This window comes from Equus przewalskii, chromosome 12 (genome assembly GCF_037783145.1).
Source record: "Equus przewalskii isolate Varuska chromosome 12, EquPr2, whole genome shotgun sequence".
NCBI lineage: Eukaryota > Metazoa > Chordata > Mammalia > Perissodactyla > Equidae > Equus > Equus przewalskii.
In genome coordinates this window covers 29,874,500-29,893,245 of record NC_091842.1, presented here as the reverse complement: position 1 = coordinate 29,893,245, position 18,746 = coordinate 29,874,500, and the positions used below count along the sequence as shown (strand labels likewise).

The window sequence follows — 18,746 nt, the reverse complement described above, 5'->3', positions numbered from 1 at the left end:
CCGCCTTTAACAATAACTGCACCGTATGGTTGCCTCCCCCGCAGGCGAGTGTCTCCCTCAAGCGTCTCAGGATCTTTCTGTCGCACGAGGAGCTGGAGCCCGACAGCATTGAGCGGCGGCCTGGCAAAGACGGTGTGTGCTGTGCGGTCTGCCCCTCTGTGCTGGGAGCGTGGCTGATGGAGGGGACCTTATGGACGGCCGCCTGGCCCTTCTGCGTTCTCCCTGAGAGGCGGCCCGTGGGCGAGGCGCCCACCCCCCCAACTCCCCTGCCCCGGAGGGTCAGGTTCCAGGGCCCAGACCTTGATTCCGTGCCGGGCACGTGGACAGGCCAACCAAGGATGCTGGACACTGACCAGCTTCCTGTACCTGCTGGCTGTGTAGACTTGAGCAGGTCACTTGACTGCTCAGAGCCTCAGTTTCCCCATCTGGATAATGGGAAGGAAGCTGCCTCTCTTGGGTGGGTGTTCTGTGGACTTTTTACAGGCAGCTTTGTTTATTTTGTAGCCTATTCATTTCTCCTTTCCTAGTCAGCCCCTGAGCAGGGCTCTAATTCCTGGCTGTGTGTCCAGGTACTTAATATTAACAGCACAAACAGCAGTGACCACTTGAATTCCAATGACACTCCCGCCATGGACATTCCGTTCTGGGGGCGGCAGTTACAGACCTCCCTGCCGCTTGCTGCGGCACGCGGAGAGGCCGTGGAAACCCCCGTTGGACGCATGAGAACTGGCCCGAGTGACTTGCCCAGCATTGCACAGCTGAGAAGCGGAGTCAGGGATCACCCGTACAGCCAGTCAGCAGGATGCGCTGTCACCGCTGTACAGATTAATTGAGCACCTGCTGTGTGCCACGCATTAAGTACTCTGTGCATCTGGCCTCATTTTCTTCTCCTTAAAGTCCCGTGAGGGTGACCCTGTTATCGTCAGTCCTATTTTACAGAGGAGCACAGTGTGGCACAGAGAGGTTCAGGCGCTTGTCCGTGGCTGTGCAGCTAGGAAGTGGTGACGGGGGATTCGAACCCACACAGTCAGGCTCCAGAGCCCAGTAAATACAGTCGGAGCCGTGAAGGTGCACAGGCTTGGGTTATAGTGTGTGAGGGGTGCCCGGCACCCAGCGGGCTTTCCCGAGTCTGCAGTGGCGTGTCAGACATGCACACGGTTCCTGCTAGATAGACAGCAGTGGCGGTGCTCACGTCTCCAGTGGGCGAGAGCAGTGATGTGGGGCACTTTGAACTCGGCCGCTAGGGTCCCGTTTCTCAGGGGTGCCCCTGACATTTGAGGCCAGATCCTTCTCTGCTGGGGGGCTGTCCTGTGCAGTGTGGGAGCTTGGCCGGCATCGCCGACCTCGACCCACTAGATGCCAGTGGCACCCCCCACCCCCCTTGCCGCCCAATTTTGATGACCAAAAATGTGTGCAGCATGATGTCCCTTGGGGGGACGCAGTCGCCCCCAGTTGAGAACCACTGCTCAGAGGATGCTGGAACCTTCCTCCTGACATGCTTGGCTTGTCCAGTCTCCTGTCCTGAGGACCGAGTCTCTCCCCTCCGCGTGGTGCGGGAACAGTGCCACCTACTCCGGGGTCAGCATTCTGGGCATAACACGGGGCTGAAAATTGCAGCAGCCGGTGGCAGTTGCGAGCTCCCGAGGTTCTTTGGTCATTGCAGCTGCCCTGTTGGAAAACCAGCAGCCCTCCTGGTGCCATCCAGGCCTCCCCCTTCCCGCCCTCACAGCCATCTCCCAGGGGCTTTGACGTCCCACATTTCGAGATGTTTATCCACACTCTCCCGGGCTCCCGGCGAGTCTTAGATTCTCTGTAGCTTGCCTGATTCAAGTGACTTTTCTTAAATTCCTTAAATAGCACCTTCCAGCTTCCTCCTTGCTGTGTTTCAGGAGGGCTGGGGAGAAGGGCAAGGTAGGTTAACTAGTAACTTCCTCTGGCCACAGGTGGTTGCTTCTTGGATGCCTGTGGCATTTATTTCTTCCCTTGATCACTTACAAACGCTCCCATCTGACCTCGGGATGGTTTTAAGGTGGCTCATAATTATGAGTCAAAACTTGTTGGTTTTTTTTTTAAAGCAAGGGATGTATAACAAAAGGAAAATAAGGAGAAGGAAGTAAATGAAGATGGAGGTGCCAGCAGCCTTAGAGTCGCAGGGAGCCGTCCAGATAATGCAGGCTTTGTCCTACACCCTGTCCCCTCCCCTGCGCCGTGGGACCCCACTTCCTGTCCCACAGCTTTGTCACAGTTTCTTGTGACTGGGGGTTTAGACTGTGATGTGAGCAGGATGGCTGGAGGGAGGGAAAGGATGTAGGGGGCCAGTAAGGAGGCCGCCCTGGAATCTAGGAGCGGAGGACCCCACTTTGGACATAAAGGAAAAGGACCCTGGAGGACGTGATGAGGGCCGAGGGCTGGCCCAGCCTGGTGGATGGGACAGCTGCGTGAGGGCGCTGCTCGTTCCCCAATGACCTGGCTTCTGCTCAGCCCTCCCAGCCAGGGCTGCCCCCTTGACGGGTGAGGGAGGCCCTGGAGCCTGGAGTAACCCCCGCGCGTCCCCCGCCTCTATCCGGGCCCCCGGAACTGCCAGTCGGTTGGGGTTCTTGAGAAACCATGGCTGATGTAACCAGGTAACACCTAGCGCAAGTGTCTACCAACTGAGCTTGAACTGCTGGATGAGAAAACACACCAAGGAAGTGCCTCGTGCTCACGCTCGGGGCTCTGACTGCATCTCCGCCTCACGTGTTCTCTCCGCGCTTTTCAGGGGGCGGCGCGAACAGCATCACCGTGAAGAACGCCACCTTCACCTGGGCCCGGGGTGAGCCGCCCACGCTGAGCGGGTAAGCTGGGACGTGGAGAGGACCCCGCCGGGGCTCTGGCCCCAGCGTGTGTTTGAATTCCAGCCATGCTCCAGCTCTGTGACCTTGAAGAGGTCGCTTTGCCTTTCTCAGCCTCAGTTTACTCATCTGGGAAATAGGTCTGGTCGTCCCCTGCTTGGGCTACAGTGAGGAGTGGATGAGAGTGTGCCTCTCATAGCTCCCTTGGATTCTGAGTGACGGACACCTCACACAGATAGGCGAGGACAACAAAGAGAAACTTTTGGTGCTCATAACTGAGAATGTCTGCTTCAGGTACAGTGTGATCCAGGAACTCAGTGTCATTAGGACTCTCTCCATCTTATCTTTGATCCCTTTCCCTCTATGCTGCTTCCTTCCCAGGCTTTCTCTCTCTTCATAATGGCAGATGGTCCCCATCAACTCTAGGTGTACCTCCTCCCTCATCAGGAGACCCGCCTGCCTCTTAATGGCCCACACTGGGTCATGTGCCCCTCCCTGAGCCAATCGCCGTGCCAGGAGAGATGGAGCCCACTGATTGGCCAGGCTGGGGCCGAGGCTGGGTTGCTCCTGGCAGCAGGCAGGTGGGTCTGCTGAAAGGAATTCTTGTATATTCTTCTCCATCCTCTCTAAGGTCACCCGGCTGCCTGGCTCGCCCTTTCTCATCGCCTCCCCCTCTGGTACCCTGCCCACCCCAGTCCTTGTCTTTGCAAAGCACACAGTGTCCAGGAAGTTGACCCGGTTCCCTGGGCAACTTGTCAAGTGCCTCTTATTTCTTTTCTGACTGGAGGCCTTGCTCCATGGCTCTTTCAGGCCTCCTTAAGGAGTCACCAAACCCGAGGGCCAGAAGGGACCTTTTAAGGCACCAAATTTATCCCCCATGCCCCCAAATCAGCCCCTTACTGGGGAGCCAAATTACGTCTGTGTTTTCTCTGGGGAGGGGTGGGGGACAAACTCAGCAGAGAAAACCAGTGTGACACGTCCCTTGAAAATTCATGGTCGGATTGCACACTTAGGAAGTTCTTCCCTAGGTCTAACTTAACTCCTGCCTGCTTCAGTTTGAGCTTTTCTCTCTCTCCTGCTCCACGACCTGTGTCTTGGCCCCCATCCTTCAGTCTCAAAGGCCCCCTTCTTCCAGTTACCCTTCCCCAGCCTGAACCCCCAAAACCTTTCTCCATCCAAACCTCCTCAGCCTATAGAAATATTCCCGTCTCACCTGGACGGTGGCAGGAGCTTTGTCACTGGGCTCTCTGTCCTGTTCTGACCCCATAATCTGTTCCCCTCCCAGCACAGGAACAAATGATTGCACAGTGTGACCATGCGGTGGGTCCCCAAGGAGGAAGGAGTCAGTGACAGCAAATCTACCAGCCTTTCCGTGAATAGGTTGACATGGTCATAGCAGCCGCTGAAAAGCACAGCGGGCATGAGCCGCGAGGCCCTGGCCGCGCCCGCCCTTCCCCGGGTGATGGAGTCACAGCTCTGACTTGGCTGTCGGCCGGTCGTGGGATGGCCAGTCTTGCCGGCAGCATGTTGAGCGTCTTTTATTCTGCTTTGCTTTCTATTATTTGTGAAAGGACGATTTCACTAGAGACGTGTTTCTGAAACTCGGCACTGCGTGCCCCGGGTCAGGCCGCCCTTTGGACCCCTGGTGCCTCCCAGCTGGTGAAGGCTGAGCATCTGAGTGTGATGTCCTCGTGGTCCTCTCAGGCCTGGCCGCCACCCACCTGCCCCGTCAGGACGGGCCTGCCCCCTCCCTGCCTCGTCTGCTGTCATCGAGCTGTCCATTCCTGATGACACTTGCTGTTTCCCACCTGCGGGCCTGTTCTTCAGCCGTCCCCAGGTTTCTGTGTCTGGGGCAGCTCATTCTTCCTTGAGAGTTCATTTGGAGGGGGTCCTCTCCGCGTTGTGCCCCCAGGCAAAGTTGACACCCCTCCTTTCGGCTCCCTTGTCATGACCCATCCCTCTGTTTTCTAAGATGCATTTGCATCCCGGCCCATCATGGGTTGCTCCGGGTCTGTCCGCTGAACCGAGCCAGAGGGAGGAAGGCAGGGCGTGTCCAGCCTCGGGGCCCATGGTCGGCTTTGTGCAAGCGAGAGCGTGGCTGAGGCCCCGCGTGTTATGTCATTTCAGGATCACCTTCTCCGTTCCGGAAGGTTCCTTGGTGGCCGTGGTGGGCCAGGTGGGCTGCGGAAAGTCGTCTCTGCTCTCGGCGCTCTTGGCCGAGATGGAGAAGGTGGAGGGGCACGTGGCCATCAAGGTAGGACGAGGACTGAGTGGGCAGGGGACCATGGGGGGCTGACGGCTGAGACGAAGGTCACAGACAATGCTGTGTTTTCTTTTGTGACCCTCCCTTTGCGGGAGGCGAGAGCTGTGGGGTCTCTTTCCTTCTCTTTCCCTGTCCTGCTCATTCTTTCTGCTCTTCTCTGCGCCATCCCACAAGGCGAGACTTTGGTGTCATTTGTTTTCTCCTGCATCCCAGCGCCTGGAGTAGTGGCTGGCATGCACTTGTCACTCAGTAATTGTTTAGTAAACGCACAGATGCTCCCTGGCCCGCCGTCTGTCCCCCTCTCCCTGTGCATCTCCGCCCCTCATGGTGCATCTCGTGGTCCCTCTCCACGTGGGTCTTTCTGGCTTGTTCTGTCTCTAGATGGATCTCTTCGGTGTATCTCTTTCAATAAACGTAACAAAACTTAAAACTTGTAATTTATGTTGTTGGAATATTTTCGTAGAGAATTCTTTTTAAGGGACTGTTGGAGTTCTGAGTGTTCGTTGAATTCTTAATATGGGGCTACAAGGAGCCCGTGGTTTTATTGCTTGTAAATATAGAGAGGACTTTGGACTAAGTTGGCATGTTCCTCTAGGAGAGATTAAGAGGCTGCTTCAGTGAACAGATGGGTCCCACTGGAAATCAAGAGCCTAGCTTTGCATTGAGCGTGTTCCTTTGGAACGCCTTTCCCTGTAGAATCCTTCCCTCAAGAAGTTTTGTTGACACCAGCATTTCCCGGAGTGGGGTCTGCAGCAAGCTCGCCTCGCAACATGTTTGGGGAATAAAGAATCCTGGGTTCAGACAAGCTTGAGAAATACTGTGCACTGTGATTCCCTCCTTCCTGGAGACTTAAAATAATCGTTCCCAAAGTAAAGGCTCTGAGAAGTCCTGCAAGGAGACGAGCGCTATTGGACTTTGGTTAACCCAGCGTGTCGCAGACATACTTGCCTGCACCTCTTTATTACCTAGGCGACAACCGTTTACGTCCCCAGGATGAGTGTCTCTTGGAATCTGCCTTGGGGGATGCTGGTTTATGCCATTGTTTTTATTTCAGAGCAAAATCCTTCCTTTGCTGATTCTGTGATGTCCCTTGGCCTGATATGCCTTAGTAGCAACATACGTTGCAGTAGTTGGGCTCAAAGTAATGATATGTAGCCACTGTTTTAAGAAATGTTCTGGGACTGGCCCGGTGGTGCAGCGGTTAAGTTGTGCACATTCCGCTTCAGCGGCCCAGGGTTCGCCAGTTTGGATCCTGGGTGCAGACATGGCACTGCTTGGCACGCCGTGCTGTGGCAGGCGTCCCACATAGAAAGTAGAGGAAGATGGGCACGGATGTTAGCTCAGGGCCAGTCTTCCTCAGCAAAGAGAGGAGGATTGGCAGCAGATGTCAGCTCAGGGGTAATCTTCCTCAAAAGAAAAAAGAAAAGAAATGTCTGTCCTTTCTTTCCAGTGCATGTTATAAAGTCAGATGAATGGGCCACAGGCGCTCAGTTAGAGGAAGAAAATTCCAGATCACAGTAAGACTCACAGTGTTGCATGAACCCCAGGCCTCCACCATCACAGCACTAGTAGCGTGTGGGGCCGGGTCACCCTCTGCCATGGGGCCGACCTGGGCTTGGCAGCCTCATTGAGCAGCATCCACTGGATGCCAGCAGCACCTCCCGTTCTGACAACCACAAGTGTCCCCAGACATTGTCACATGTCCCCTGCTGGACAAAATTGCCCCATTGTTTTAAATTTAAAAAATTTAAAAAACCTTTAGAGATAAGCACGATGCATCTAGCAATTCTGAGGACTAAGTATTTGGTTGGACGAGGTCACAGAGTTACTCGTGACGGGTTATTTTGTCCCCGTAAGGGGAGCGCTAGACACATGTTCACGGTACTTACTTTTTCTGACTCTCCGGTTGGTAGGGCCTGTGCGCACCATGTCTAAATCATCTGTGGGTTCTGTGGTGAGACTTTGGGACATTTTGGCCTCTTGTCAGTGAGGATATTAGACTCAGCCGTTTCATTCTTTATCTGAGAAGGAAGATTAAGAGCTGCGATGCCCGGGTTCCACCCCCGGCCTCGTTGCCGTAGAATTCCCTTATTGAAGAATCTTCCTTGGCTCCCCTTTGCCCTTCCAGGAAAGCCCACGCCTCACTGGGACCACCAGCCCGATGTGACCTGGCCCCTGCCAGTCCTGCCTGTCTTGCCCTCACACGGTGTTCCACTCACGCCAGCCTTCCTGTTGCCTGACTGTGCCAATCTTCCCACCTCTGGGCCTTTGCACATGCTGTTCCCTCTGACTGACATGCTCTTCCCCCTTCTCTTTGTCAGACCCACTGCTCCTCTTCTGTTGGTCCTGTTTAAAATCTTTTTTATTCCTAAAATACGCAAAACAGATACCCTCATCCTCCTGCCTTTCTTGACACCTTACGTCACGTGGAAATAAAACAGCTTTTGAAATGGACCATTTCGATACGGAAGTCCTTGCTTAAATTTCATCAAAGAAATTTCCTCAGGGAAACTTCCCGACCTCCCAAACGAGGTCTCCCTTTTTAAAGGTCTCAGATTTTTCTGTCTTAGCCTCGAGCATCACTGCCATCAGGTCATTTTTTATCATGTCGGGGACGTCCCGCTCTGGGGAGGCGGGAGTGCGGTGGCTGCCCGAGGCATTCGGGGAACATTTACTAAACACAGAACCATAATGTCAGCTCTTGAACTCCCCGTGTTGGGGTCAGTGGTTGACCAGGTGTGGGTCCTGATCCCGGCACTGGCATTCGTAGTCCCTTGTGACTCAGTTTCCCTCTTGCCGAAACAGTAGGTGGGATGAAAGTGCCTTGAGAGGTGGGGCCCTTCTGGCGAGTGGGAGGGCCGGCTGCCGTCTTGTTAACCAAATCCATCTGTCTGTTTTGCCGCCGTCCCCCTTTGCCTCCCAGGGCTCCGTGGCCTACGTCCCCCAGCAGGCCTGGATTCAGAATGACTCTCTCCAAGAAAACATCCTTTTCGGACGCCAGCTGCAGGAACGGTATTATAAGGCCGTGGTGGAAGCCTGCGCCCTCCTGCCGGATCTGGAAATCCTGCCCAGCGGGGACCTCACAGAGATCGGTGAGAAGGTCAGTACGGCTGCAGCGTGGCCCCCGTGTCAGCCAGCTGTTGCTGCGTGACAGCCGCGGAATCTCGGGGCCTTCTGATGTTAAACCCCTCCCCTCCTGTTTGTAGGCACGTGAGTCACGGCGACTGGCTGACCCGGACCGGGCTCAGCGGCCGGCTCTGCTCCGCGAGCCTCAGGCCAGCCGAGCTTGGCTCCAGGCTGTGGGGTTGGCTCGGGTCCGCCCCACAGGGCTTCTTGCTGGGGCCTCGGCTGAGGGGGCAGTGCCCATGGGAGCAGCTCGTCTCATGGTGACAGCAGAAACCCAAGAGAACAAAAAACCCTGTCATGTCCCTTAAAACACGTTGTCTTTCTAACCACAAAGCAGATCACTTGGGGTTCATCTCAAAGACGAGGGACAAGGAAGCACATGCTCCTTTGCAGCCACGTGACTGCAGAGTCGCGTGACAAAGACACTATCCAGGGAGGAGGGGTGTCAATGAGTCAAATGTCCACAGTCCCTTTCAAAACAGTGATAATAATAAAAACAGTACTACAATAGCTAACACCGTTTACTGTGTGCCAGGCACCATGCTAGCCATTCTATCCCTGTCTTGTCCTCATAGCAAGCCCATGAGACGGGATTTATTGTGATCCCTTTAATGGTCGAGGAAAAGGAGGCACAGAGAGGCTAAGGACCTTGCCCAATGGCGAGCCCCTTCCCACCTCAGGGCCTTTGCACATGCCTTTCCTCTGCCTGGCTGGCTGCTCCAGTGCCCTCTGGTGGTTATCTGGTGTGCGATCGGGGCGTTGCAAGCATTCACAGTGGCACTGAAGATCTTTCCTGTGTGTGTCTGTAGCTACAAGCCAGGGGCTCCACCCGCTTTCTGAGGCGGCAAATGATTTCTTTGATTTGAGGGAATCTGCAGCTCCTTGGAAAGAAAAAACCAAATTCTTAGCAGGGGTCTTCAGCTTTGCAAGTAGCAAAGGAGCTTGAGCCTGTATTAGCGGGAAGTGGGAACTGAGTTTAAGGATACAGATGCATCGTGTGGGATCTAAGGGCTGGGATGTGGGGGCTCATGGAGGGGCGGGGACAGGCCATCTGGCGCCTCCTGTGTTTTGCATTTTCTGCGCATCAGCTTTGTCCTTTTCTTTTTTTTTTCTTTTTAACAAGTGTCTGTTTTTGCCGCTCAGACTCCTGACTCTCCATGTCTCGGTCGCAGCACCAAAAGTTGGAGGGGGAGAGGCTGATTGGCTTAGCCTGGGTCTGGGGTCTGCCTCTGGGCCGAAAGCTATGGCCGGAGGAAGCATCAAACAGAATGTGGCTGCCGGGACCCAGCTCGGTGCCTGGGGTGGGCGGGCATCTCGCGGGGGAGGCTGGGCCCTTCTCAGTGGGCGTCTGCTCTGCTTCCCCAGCCAGACCAGACGTGGAAACGGGCATTGGCTGACCTGTTGTGGGTGGGGCGGGGGGGTGGGAGCTGCTGTGTGTGGTCCTCATAGTGCCCTGGTGGGAATCCGAATGTCAGCACCCTTCTTGCTGGCGAGGGGGGCCTGGATTTCGGCGACCCCGGGGTACAGCCGGCCTCCGCTGTTTGTGGCTCCATCAGTGAGTGATGAATCCAGAGTAAGCTCGTGAAAAACCTTAGCTGTTAACAATAGTGACAACAGCAGCAATGATAATAATATCATCACCGCATCCGAGGGTGTGTTCCACCTGACTCAGAGACCGGGAGCCAGCGTCATTCAGCACCGGCCACCCTTGCTGAAGGCCCACTGTGTGCCGGCTGCTCGGCTCAGCAGCTCCTAGGGGCTCGGGTCCTCTCTTGCGCCTGTTCTGTGGTTGAGGCTGAGCCCCACGCTGGGATTGAACCCACGTTCACACAGGTGCAGTCGCAGCCTTGGGTGCCCATGAGGACTGGGGGTGGCAGGTGCAGCCCCTTGGGGCCCCCGGCCTGGGTCTGCCGCCTCCTCGGCTGGTGCCCTCTCTGCCTGTTTCCGGGCTTCCCAGGAGACGCCCCCTACGTGTGCTGCCTCTCTCCGCAGGGCGTGAACCTGTCGGGGGGCCAGAAGCAGCGCGTGAGCCTGGCCCGGGCCGTGTACTGCGACTCCGACATCTACCTCTTCGACGACCCCCTCTCGGCCGTGGACGCCCACGTGGGGAAACACATCTTTGAGAACGTGATCGGCCCCAAGGGGATGCTGAAGAACAAGGTGCCTGCTGAGGGGCGCGGGGCTGGGGCTGGCGCGCGCTCCTGGGCTGAGTCCGCTCGTGTCCCCTTGGGGAATCCTGCGCTTCCTAGACTCTCCTTTTTAAGTTGGACCGGAGAACGCATTTCCGAGGTTTGCCTTGGGCCCTCCCAGAGCAGCCTCCTTGCTCTTGTCTTTGTAGGGGAGTCCTCAGCGCTGACTCGAAATCATCGCCTCCGCTTGGCCAAAAGAGGCCTCCCCTTCCTTGTGTAATAATGGGGGCGGCTTCACAGAGGGACATCCCACCCCGAGATGCCCTGTGACCCAGCAGGCAGTTCTCCCTTCCCTGCTGAGGGGGCCCAGGGACCGAGGTTTGGAGCAGGAACACGGCCACAACACCTTAATGTGTCAGAAAGTGCTTCCTGTCCTCTCTTATTATTACTTTTTTTAGGAGAATTACAGGGAAGCGGGTATCTGGGTTTTTTTTTTTTTTTTGGTGCTAAGGAAGATTGGCTCCAAGCTAACATCTCTGCCAATCTTACTCTATTTTGTATGTGGGATGCTGCCACAGCATGGCTTGACATGTGGTGCGTAGGTCTGTGCCCGGTGCCCAGGATCTGAACCTGCAAACCTGGGCCACTGACGGGGAGCACACGAACTTAACCACTATGCTACAGGGCCAGCCCGTTTTTTTTTTTTTTTTCTCCCCTGATCAAAAATGTAACACAGTGCCCATGGGGGAAATATGTGAGATTCAGAAAAACAAAAGGAATTCTGTACATTCCCACCACGTAGAGGTTTTTGTATTTCTTTCCAGTCTTTTGCTGTGTGTATGAGCTTTTTTAATAGGGCTGTCACACGGTGCCCATAAAGTAAGGAGCGTGCGCGTCACCACTGTACGCATTCTCATACACACCACAGAAACTCTGTATAAACCTGGTTTTCAAATGTTAAAAAACTGTTTTGTTATCAAAGTAATACATGCCCGTGGTAGCAAAATCAAGGAGTAGAAGAGAGCAGGGGCCAGCAGTCTGGCCCACTGCGTATTTTTTTCTGAGAATGGTCTTTATGTTTTTAAGTGGTTGGAAAAAAAATCTAAAGAAAAATAATGTTTTGTGACATAGGAAAATTGCGTTAAATTCAAACAGCAGCCCCCATAGGGGAAGCTTTACTGGGGACACGGGGCCAGCCCATCTGGCTGCGTCTGCATCACAAGGACAGAGCTGAGTCGTTGCCATGGCGATGGGGGGGCAGGGAGGTTGGTGAACAGAAAACATTTACCATTTGGCCTTTAAGAGTGTGCCAACTCCTGTAAACAGTTTGATAACTGTCCTCCCACACTTTTAGATAATTAGATAAAATATATACACATGTACAAATTTCGTAGTGTTTCAGGGGGTATGGGGGGGTTACTTAAAAAAATTTAAGGGGCCGGCTGGGTGGTGTAGTGGTTAAGTTCGCTTGCTCCACTTTGAGGTCTTGGGGTTCACAGGTTCGGATCCCAGGCATGGACCTACACACCACTCATCAAGCCATGCTACGGCGGGGTCCCCCATATAAAAAATGGAGGAAGAGTGGCAACATATGTTAGCTCAGGGCCAATCTTCCTCACCAAAAAAAAAAGAAAGAAAGAAAGAAAAAAATTGAAGCCATTGTGTGCAAGTTGTTTTGTTGCAACATCCTTCTTCACATCCACACCTGCATGTTCCCTTTGTCCGTCTCCTTCCCAGTTTTCTAAGCACCTTCCCCATCACCCTTGTTAAGGCACACCCCCACCCTCAGTGTCCCGTCTGCTCTTCTGCTCTGTGTGTACCAGTCCAGCACACACTGTGTTTTCCTTAGATGGCTCGTTTCTCCCCCGGCCCTGGGATCCAGGCAGAGATCTTCTTTTCCGTGCCTACTGCCCCCCAGCTCTGGGCACACACGTGTAGGTGGAAGCACGCACAAATGGACGCGGCCGTGTGCTCTCGTCCCAGGCGTGCATCTGCCTTCAGACCTGGCCTCCCCATCTGCATGGCGGGTCACCCCCTCCGGCGTGTGGGTGCTGACGTGGCCCCGTCTCCGCTGTGCCCACAGACGCGGCTCCTGGTCACGCATGGGATCAGCTACCTGCCCCAGGTGGATGTCATCATTGTCATGAGTGGCGGCAAGATCTCCGAGATGGGCTCCTACCAGGAGCTGCTGGCCCGGGACGGGGACTTCGCTGAGTTCCTGCGCACGTATGCCAGCGCCGAGCAGGAGCAGGACGAGCAGGACAACGGTAGGGTGGCAGGTGCCCGCAGGGTGGGCGGTGCCCGGCAGGGCCCCCCTTGTCTTCTGGGAACCTCGGGAACGGGGCTCACGAGTGCTGGGCCAGGCCCCCCAGGAACCATCTGGAAGGACTGTCTTATTTCAGGGCCGCGTTGAGAGCAGGTCCCGCTGCTTTATGGCTGGGTCAGCAGAATGGGCGCAGGTCCCTGTCGTCCCCTCTGATGTGCCTTCGGGCGTGCTGTGAGCCTCAGGGCTGTCCTGGCAAAGATGGGGGCAGTCATCACTAGAGTCCTTCTGAAAAGCTGGTAGCATAGGTGACATCACCCAGAACAGAAGGGAGGGTCATAGGGTGACACGTGGGGGCTGAGCGTGCAGGCTTGGAGTTGGTGAGACCTGGGTTCGAATCCCGGCAGCCCCTCTCGTTAGCACAGGACCCCAGGCCCCTTCCGAGCCTCAGTTTCCTCCCTCGTGACAAAGCGGTGTAACAGCAGGACGAGCCTCTGGCACGGGGTGTGGATGTAGGATGCTCCATGCTCAGAGCCCGGGCGTGGTCCCCGGCACGAAGCGTGCAGTGAGCGACAGCTGGTGCCCTTCTCCCCTGGGAGGAGCCCCCTACACCCCGTGCCCTTGGCACCTGCCCTGTCAGTTAGACTGCCCGCTTCCAGCCGCCACGGCCCCTGGCCTCGGAGACGCCCTTTGAGCTCGGGGCCGGGTCCTCCCCGCTCCTTGTCTGAAGCAGATCGGGGGGAGCTTCTAAGAATCCTCTGATGTCTTCTCGGTGGGTTGAGGAGTCAGCAGGTCGGCTGGCAAGCTTTTCAGGCTGCCCTGCGTTTCATCCGTCAGACTGGCGTCTCGAAGGGCCCTCTGCTCACCTGTCTCTAGGAGCGTTGACTGCGTCCACGCGCTGGGGAAAGAGGTCATCTGATGCCTGCTCTGTTTTGGTTTTGGCTCTTGCTAAAAAGGCTGAAACTACGGAGAGGTCACCTGCCCTCTCCGGGTTTCCCTTTTCCGGGAACTCATCCCAGGTCTGAGCCCTTGGGGCGTCTTTGTGACATACTTGGCCGCCATGCGGGTCTCAGAGAGAGTGTCTTCCAGGGCGGGGCCGCGGGGTCGCCCCATTTCACAGCTCCCATGGGCACGGTGTCACTGAAGTGTCTGTGACGGGAAGGCGCACCTTGAAGACCCCGCAGATGGTTTCAAGGACCACCCAGGGCTTCTGTTCTCCACAGGAGTCAGCTCCTCGCATCCTCCTGACAACCCAGGAGGGAGGGAGAGTTGTCATTCCCAGGTCACTCGTGGGGAAACTAGGCTTCAAGAAAGTTGTCGCTTCTGTGCCGGGGCCGGGCGGGTCCCGGTCTGTGAGGATGGAGCCGATCACTAAGGAAGATGTTTGACGTTCACAGATTGTCATTCAGCGGATCTCAGAGCATCCGCCGCGTGGTACCAGGGCTGCCGTAGCGGAGGACCACGAACGGACGTAGACAGCAGAAACCTGCTGTCTCACGGCTCCGGAGGCCGAGGGCCGCAGTGTCGCAGGGCGGGTCCCTCTGAGGCCGTGCGGGGGCTCTGCTCCAGGCCGCTGCACGGCTCCCGAGTGGCCTTGGCGTGTGGGGGCATCACCCCCTCCCCCTTCCTCTTCACGCGGCCTTCTTCTCGCGCGTGTCTGTCTCCAGATTTCCCCTTTTTATAAGGACGCCAGGTGTATAGGGTTAGGGCCCACCCTGAGGTCCTGATCTTCACGAGTGACATCTGCCGAGACCCAGTTTCTAAGTACAGTCCCGTTCTGAGGTCCTGGGGGTTACGACTTCAATGTATAAATTAGGGGAGGGGACACAGTTCAGTGCATGATGCTCTAGGTTTTGGGGAGATAGACGTGAACAAGATGTAGGCAACTCCCTACCCTCGTGGGGCCGAGAATCTAGTGGGAGGAGAGGCGACGAACCAACCAACAAATAAAAATGGCTTCCTATAGCATTAAGTGCAAGGAAGAAAAAAAGAATAATGGGCTAGAGAGTGATGGAATGGCGTGTGGCGGCTCAGGCAAGGTGGTCAGAGAAGCCCTCTCTGAGAAGGTGACCTTGGCGTGAGAAGGAGCCAGCAAGGAGATGATGTGGGGAACAGTGTTCTGACACAGGGAACAGCAAGGACACAGGCCTCATTCCCGGCATGACCTCTGTCTGTTTAAGGAACCAAGAGGGGGCCAGTGTGGCCAGACCGTAGTGGGCAGTGAAGGGGGTGGGAGACGAGGTCGGCGAGGGGGGTCACTCTGCAGGGCCTTCACGGGGAGGAGTTTGGGCTTTGGTGTCCCTGCGGTGGGAAGCCACTGAATGTCAGAGAGAGGAGGCAACTTGTCCAAGGACACACAGCGGCTGCTGGCGGGGTTGGGACCTCAGGTCTGGGCTCTGAGTTTCCACTCTTCCTTCTGTGATCCCTGGGGCTGCCTGGGGTGGGAGCCCATTCATGCCTCCGACTTGGTGGGCTGCGGGGGTCCTCTCGGTTTTAATCAGTGCTTTTATTGAGCTGTAATTCACACGCCACCCAGTTCACCCGTTCGAAGGGTGCGACCCGGTGACTTTTAGTCTATTCACAGAACATCTTCCTCCCCCTGAAGAAAACCTATTCATTGGCCCTCACTCCCCTTTTTCCCCCAGCCCCCCCAAGTCCTAGGCCACCACCCGTGGACTTTCTGTTTCTAGATCTGTCTGCTCTGGATGTTTTGTGTTTCGTGTGAACGGCGTTCTGTAACATGACATTTCGTGACTGGCCGCTTTCCCTTAGCGTGATGTTTTCAAGGTCCGGCCGTGCGGTGGCATGACTCATCCTTCATTTCCTTGTCTCGTTGAGTCATACTCCATTGTGTGGTGTTTTCTTGATCCATTCACCCCTTGACGAAGATTCTCGTGGTTTCCACTTGGTGGCACTTATGACTAGTGCTGCTATGAAATCCTAGTGGTTTGAAAAGAAACAGTATTTTCTTTTTGCCAGTGACGTAGCTGGCACCCCCCTTCAGCTTTTCAAATGCCCTGAGGGGAATGAGTTTCTACACTTTCATACTCTTGGGTTTGGAAAGTTCTGCTTCCAGTCTAGCCTGCTCTCCTCTTGCTGCAGCCTCCTCCCCTTCGTGGGCGCTTAGCCGGGCAAGCCAAGCTCACATGATGTGTGGCGGCGACCTGCTTGGTGGGCAGAAATAACCCTCTGTGCTTTCTCGAGCGACACATGTGGGTTTTAATTGACTCTGTTTCCCAGAACGAAGGCTCTCTCCCCTTTCTAGCCAGGTGAGCAGGGACGTCCTTAAGTTTGGCTGCAGAGGCATTTTTCCCTTCCCTTCCCTTCCCCCCCAGCTGCCGGCAGATCCAAAGTGGTTTATGCAGAGCAGGGCACGCTGCCAGTTTCTTTTTTTTTTTTTTTTGGCTATGAAAATACCATCCACCGCCCCACCACTGCGGGGGGTTTGTTTCCCCGATTTGGCACCCAGCCCCCGCCTCCCCCCGCTGGAAGGACCCAGAAGCCCTCAGCCTGTGGGTCTCGGATCACGCTGGGCGACCCCCCTTCGTCCCTCTCTAGAGGGCCCCCGGCGATAAGGCCTGGCATTGGGTCTCGTCAGGCTCAGCCGTGGCCGGCTCCCGGCGCCGGTGACCTTGTGTTGGTTGGAACCGCGTTCTTGGCCCTCCTAAGGGAAACTTTTTTTTTTCCGTGTTGGATTCATCGGGTCTTTTTTAGAACACCCAGGCCGAAGGGGAATTCTCTCTCCTCGGGGATGGGGAAGGGGAGATGTCCCAGGAACTCGGCTCAGGATGGGGCGATGCTGACACCTCCCCAGGGATTGGCATTACACTGATTTCTAGGAAACCTTTTTTTTTTTTTTTGGTGGCAAGGAGGTTTCCAGCTTGATTCCTTCACCTTTATACCTGGCTAGTGAAGAACATTTTTGTTTACTCTGGTTTCTTTCTTGGGAAGCTAAAACCTAGAGTGGTTTTCTACAGGAACGTTTGTGCCTCCTGGGGACACTTGGCCACGTCTGCGGACGTGTTTGGTTGTCACAACTGGGGCGGGGGGGTAGTACTGGCATCTAGTGGATAGGGACCAGAGATGCCGCCGAACATCCTGCAGTGCACAGGACGCCCCCCTCGCCGCCCCCAGCAACAGAGCATCCCCCGGCCCACGACATCAGCCGTGCCGAGGGGAGAAAGCCGCCGTGCTCCGACGTGGCGCTGCCCCCTTCTTCCCTTGTCATCTGGGGAGAAACACCTTCATCCCGGCAACCGGTCCGCTTTTCAGAACCTGGTTGGAGCCCCGTCTCAAGCTTGTCAGTCCTTCTTTTTTTCCTTTATCAGGTTTTTGCTAAATCTTTTTTCATTGCTTATAAAATCAATACATGTTCATTATAGACAATGGCAAACTGCAGAAAAACGCAAAGAAGCGGGAAAAAGAGCATCGCTCCGTTCTCCCCCAACCCGGGGGCAGCTGGCCCGGCGTTCGGCCTGCTTCCCACGTGTTTTTCTTTCCTTGACAAGAGCGGGATCTTATTGTACAGATTTCTCATCCCGTCTCCCTCCTTCCTTTTTCTTCCCGGTCCTCGGCTCGCAGGCCCCTCCCCCATTACAGAAATCTGTCGTAAACACCCACCAGCTGCTGGCGAGCCCGTCGTCCAGACGGCGCGACCCCCTCGGCCGTCCTCGGTGGCTGTTTCTTCCTCTTTTGAAGATGAAGAACTCCCAGGACCAAGGTGGGAGGGTCCGGTCAGGCGATGCAGCTGGTCCCTTCCGTTTTTGGGCAAAAACGAGGCGTTGGCTGGCAAGTGGGGACTCAGATCCTTCCCTCTGGGGAGGCTTGCCTGCTGGCTCTTGCCCAAGCAGAGTTCCAGAACCTTCTTGAGTAAAGGCAACGTTGCTGGAATAAACAGCCAGCCTCGGAGGTGCCGACTTGGACGGCCCGCGGCTGGGGGCACACCCAGCCCAGGAGCGCGTCCGTGGTCCCGGGGCGGGGGCGATGCCTGGCTGCCCTGCATCGGAGCCCCATCTCTCGTCCTTAGAAGAGCTGCAGGCACGTTTATTGAATTACAAAGTTCATGTGTTTGCTAAAAAACAAATCTTATTATTTTACAGCCTTTCCTCCATCATTGGTTTTCTCTTTACTTTGATTTTTCTTTGTAGCACTTATCATTGCCCGAAAGTAAGTTCTGGATCTGCTAGCTTCTTGATTGTCTCTCTCTCTCTCCTCCTCAGAATTTGAGCTCCTGCAGGGCTTTTTGACCATCTCAGAATCCCCAGGACTGGGAACAGTGGCTGGCACATAGTAGACACTCAATAAATGTGTTAAGTAAGGGAATATGTGAATTGTAGTTGCCCTGCATAAGCAGTCTGTAGGTCTCTGGGCTTCGGGCATTAACACACCCACACAAATACCCCAGGTGAGAAGAATAGGGGCTGATTTTACCCGTTTCTCTCCGGGCTGGTTTAGAAACCAGCTCCATGGGTACCGGCTATGGGATGGGTACCACCGTGGCCCGTGTGGCGCCCCTTCTGGCGCTGGAAGGTCTGGCTATTCGTTTGCTAACCCGTCCGTCTGCCCATCAGGCGGGTGCAGAGCGCCTGTGGTTTGCCACAGGGACACCTGGTCCTTGCGCCACTGTGTGGAATAGCGCCCCTTGAATCATGCAGTGCGCATCCTGTATAACCCCACATGGCCATCTGATGTGCCAGGTGCTGGGAGTAGAGTGGTGGACACGACCCAGGCCGTACCCTCAAGAGCTCACAGTTAAAATAATCATGGACATCATGGTGCTAAACGCAGCAATGGAGGCAAGCTGGGGGGTGGGGCATGAGAACCCCGAAAGGGGACCCCATCCCAGCCTGGGAGGGCCCAAGATGATGTCTGAGCCAGGTCACCTTCTCCTCGCCTTTTCTCGGCTCCATGGGTAGCCGGCTGAGTAAGGTTCCTTGGGGTCCGGGCTCCTCTCCTGAGTGACATCTCTCCTCGAAGAAGTAAAGGCTGTGGCTGGAACCTAGGCCTGGGCCGCCCCCAGCGGAGGTGCCTGCCCTGTCCCGCTGTCATCCTTTCTTTGCCTCTGCTACCGTGAGAACAGGCGTAAAAAGACAGAAGGCCCGTCTGCGTTCTTCTAGCTCGCTCTGTGTTGAAAC

At 55.6% G+C, this 18,746-nt stretch overlaps 1 protein-coding gene and 1 long non-coding RNA gene across 5 annotated transcripts in view; one reads left to right on the top strand and one right to left on the bottom strand.

The window, feature by feature from the left end:
* ABCC1 (ATP binding cassette subfamily C member 1 (ABCC1 blood group)) overlaps positions 1–18,746 on the top strand; it is a 126,438-nt gene that overhangs the window by 81,006 nt on the left and 26,686 nt on the right. For all 4 annotated transcript variants that reach the window (XM_070566659.1, XM_070566658.1, XM_070566661.1 and 1 more), the window contains 6 exons: positions 45–132; positions 2,759–2,834; positions 4,959–5,085; positions 8,018–8,194; positions 10,213–10,380; positions 12,433–12,616. In XM_070566659.1, coding sequence (XP_070422760.1) covers positions 45–132; positions 2,759–2,834; positions 4,959–5,085; positions 8,018–8,194; positions 10,213–10,380; positions 12,433–12,616 — 820 coding nt within the window. The remainder of the gene's footprint in view (positions 1–44; positions 133–2,758; positions 2,835–4,958; positions 5,086–8,017; positions 8,195–10,212; positions 10,381–12,432; positions 12,617–18,746) is intronic.
* Positions 12,000–17,372, bottom strand: LOC139074750 (uncharacterized). Its single transcript, XR_011524471.1, has 2 exons — positions 17,233–17,372; positions 12,000–15,552 (listed from the first exon to the last, which is right to left on the bottom strand). It is a non-coding gene; the product is annotated as an uncharacterized lncRNA (long non-coding RNA).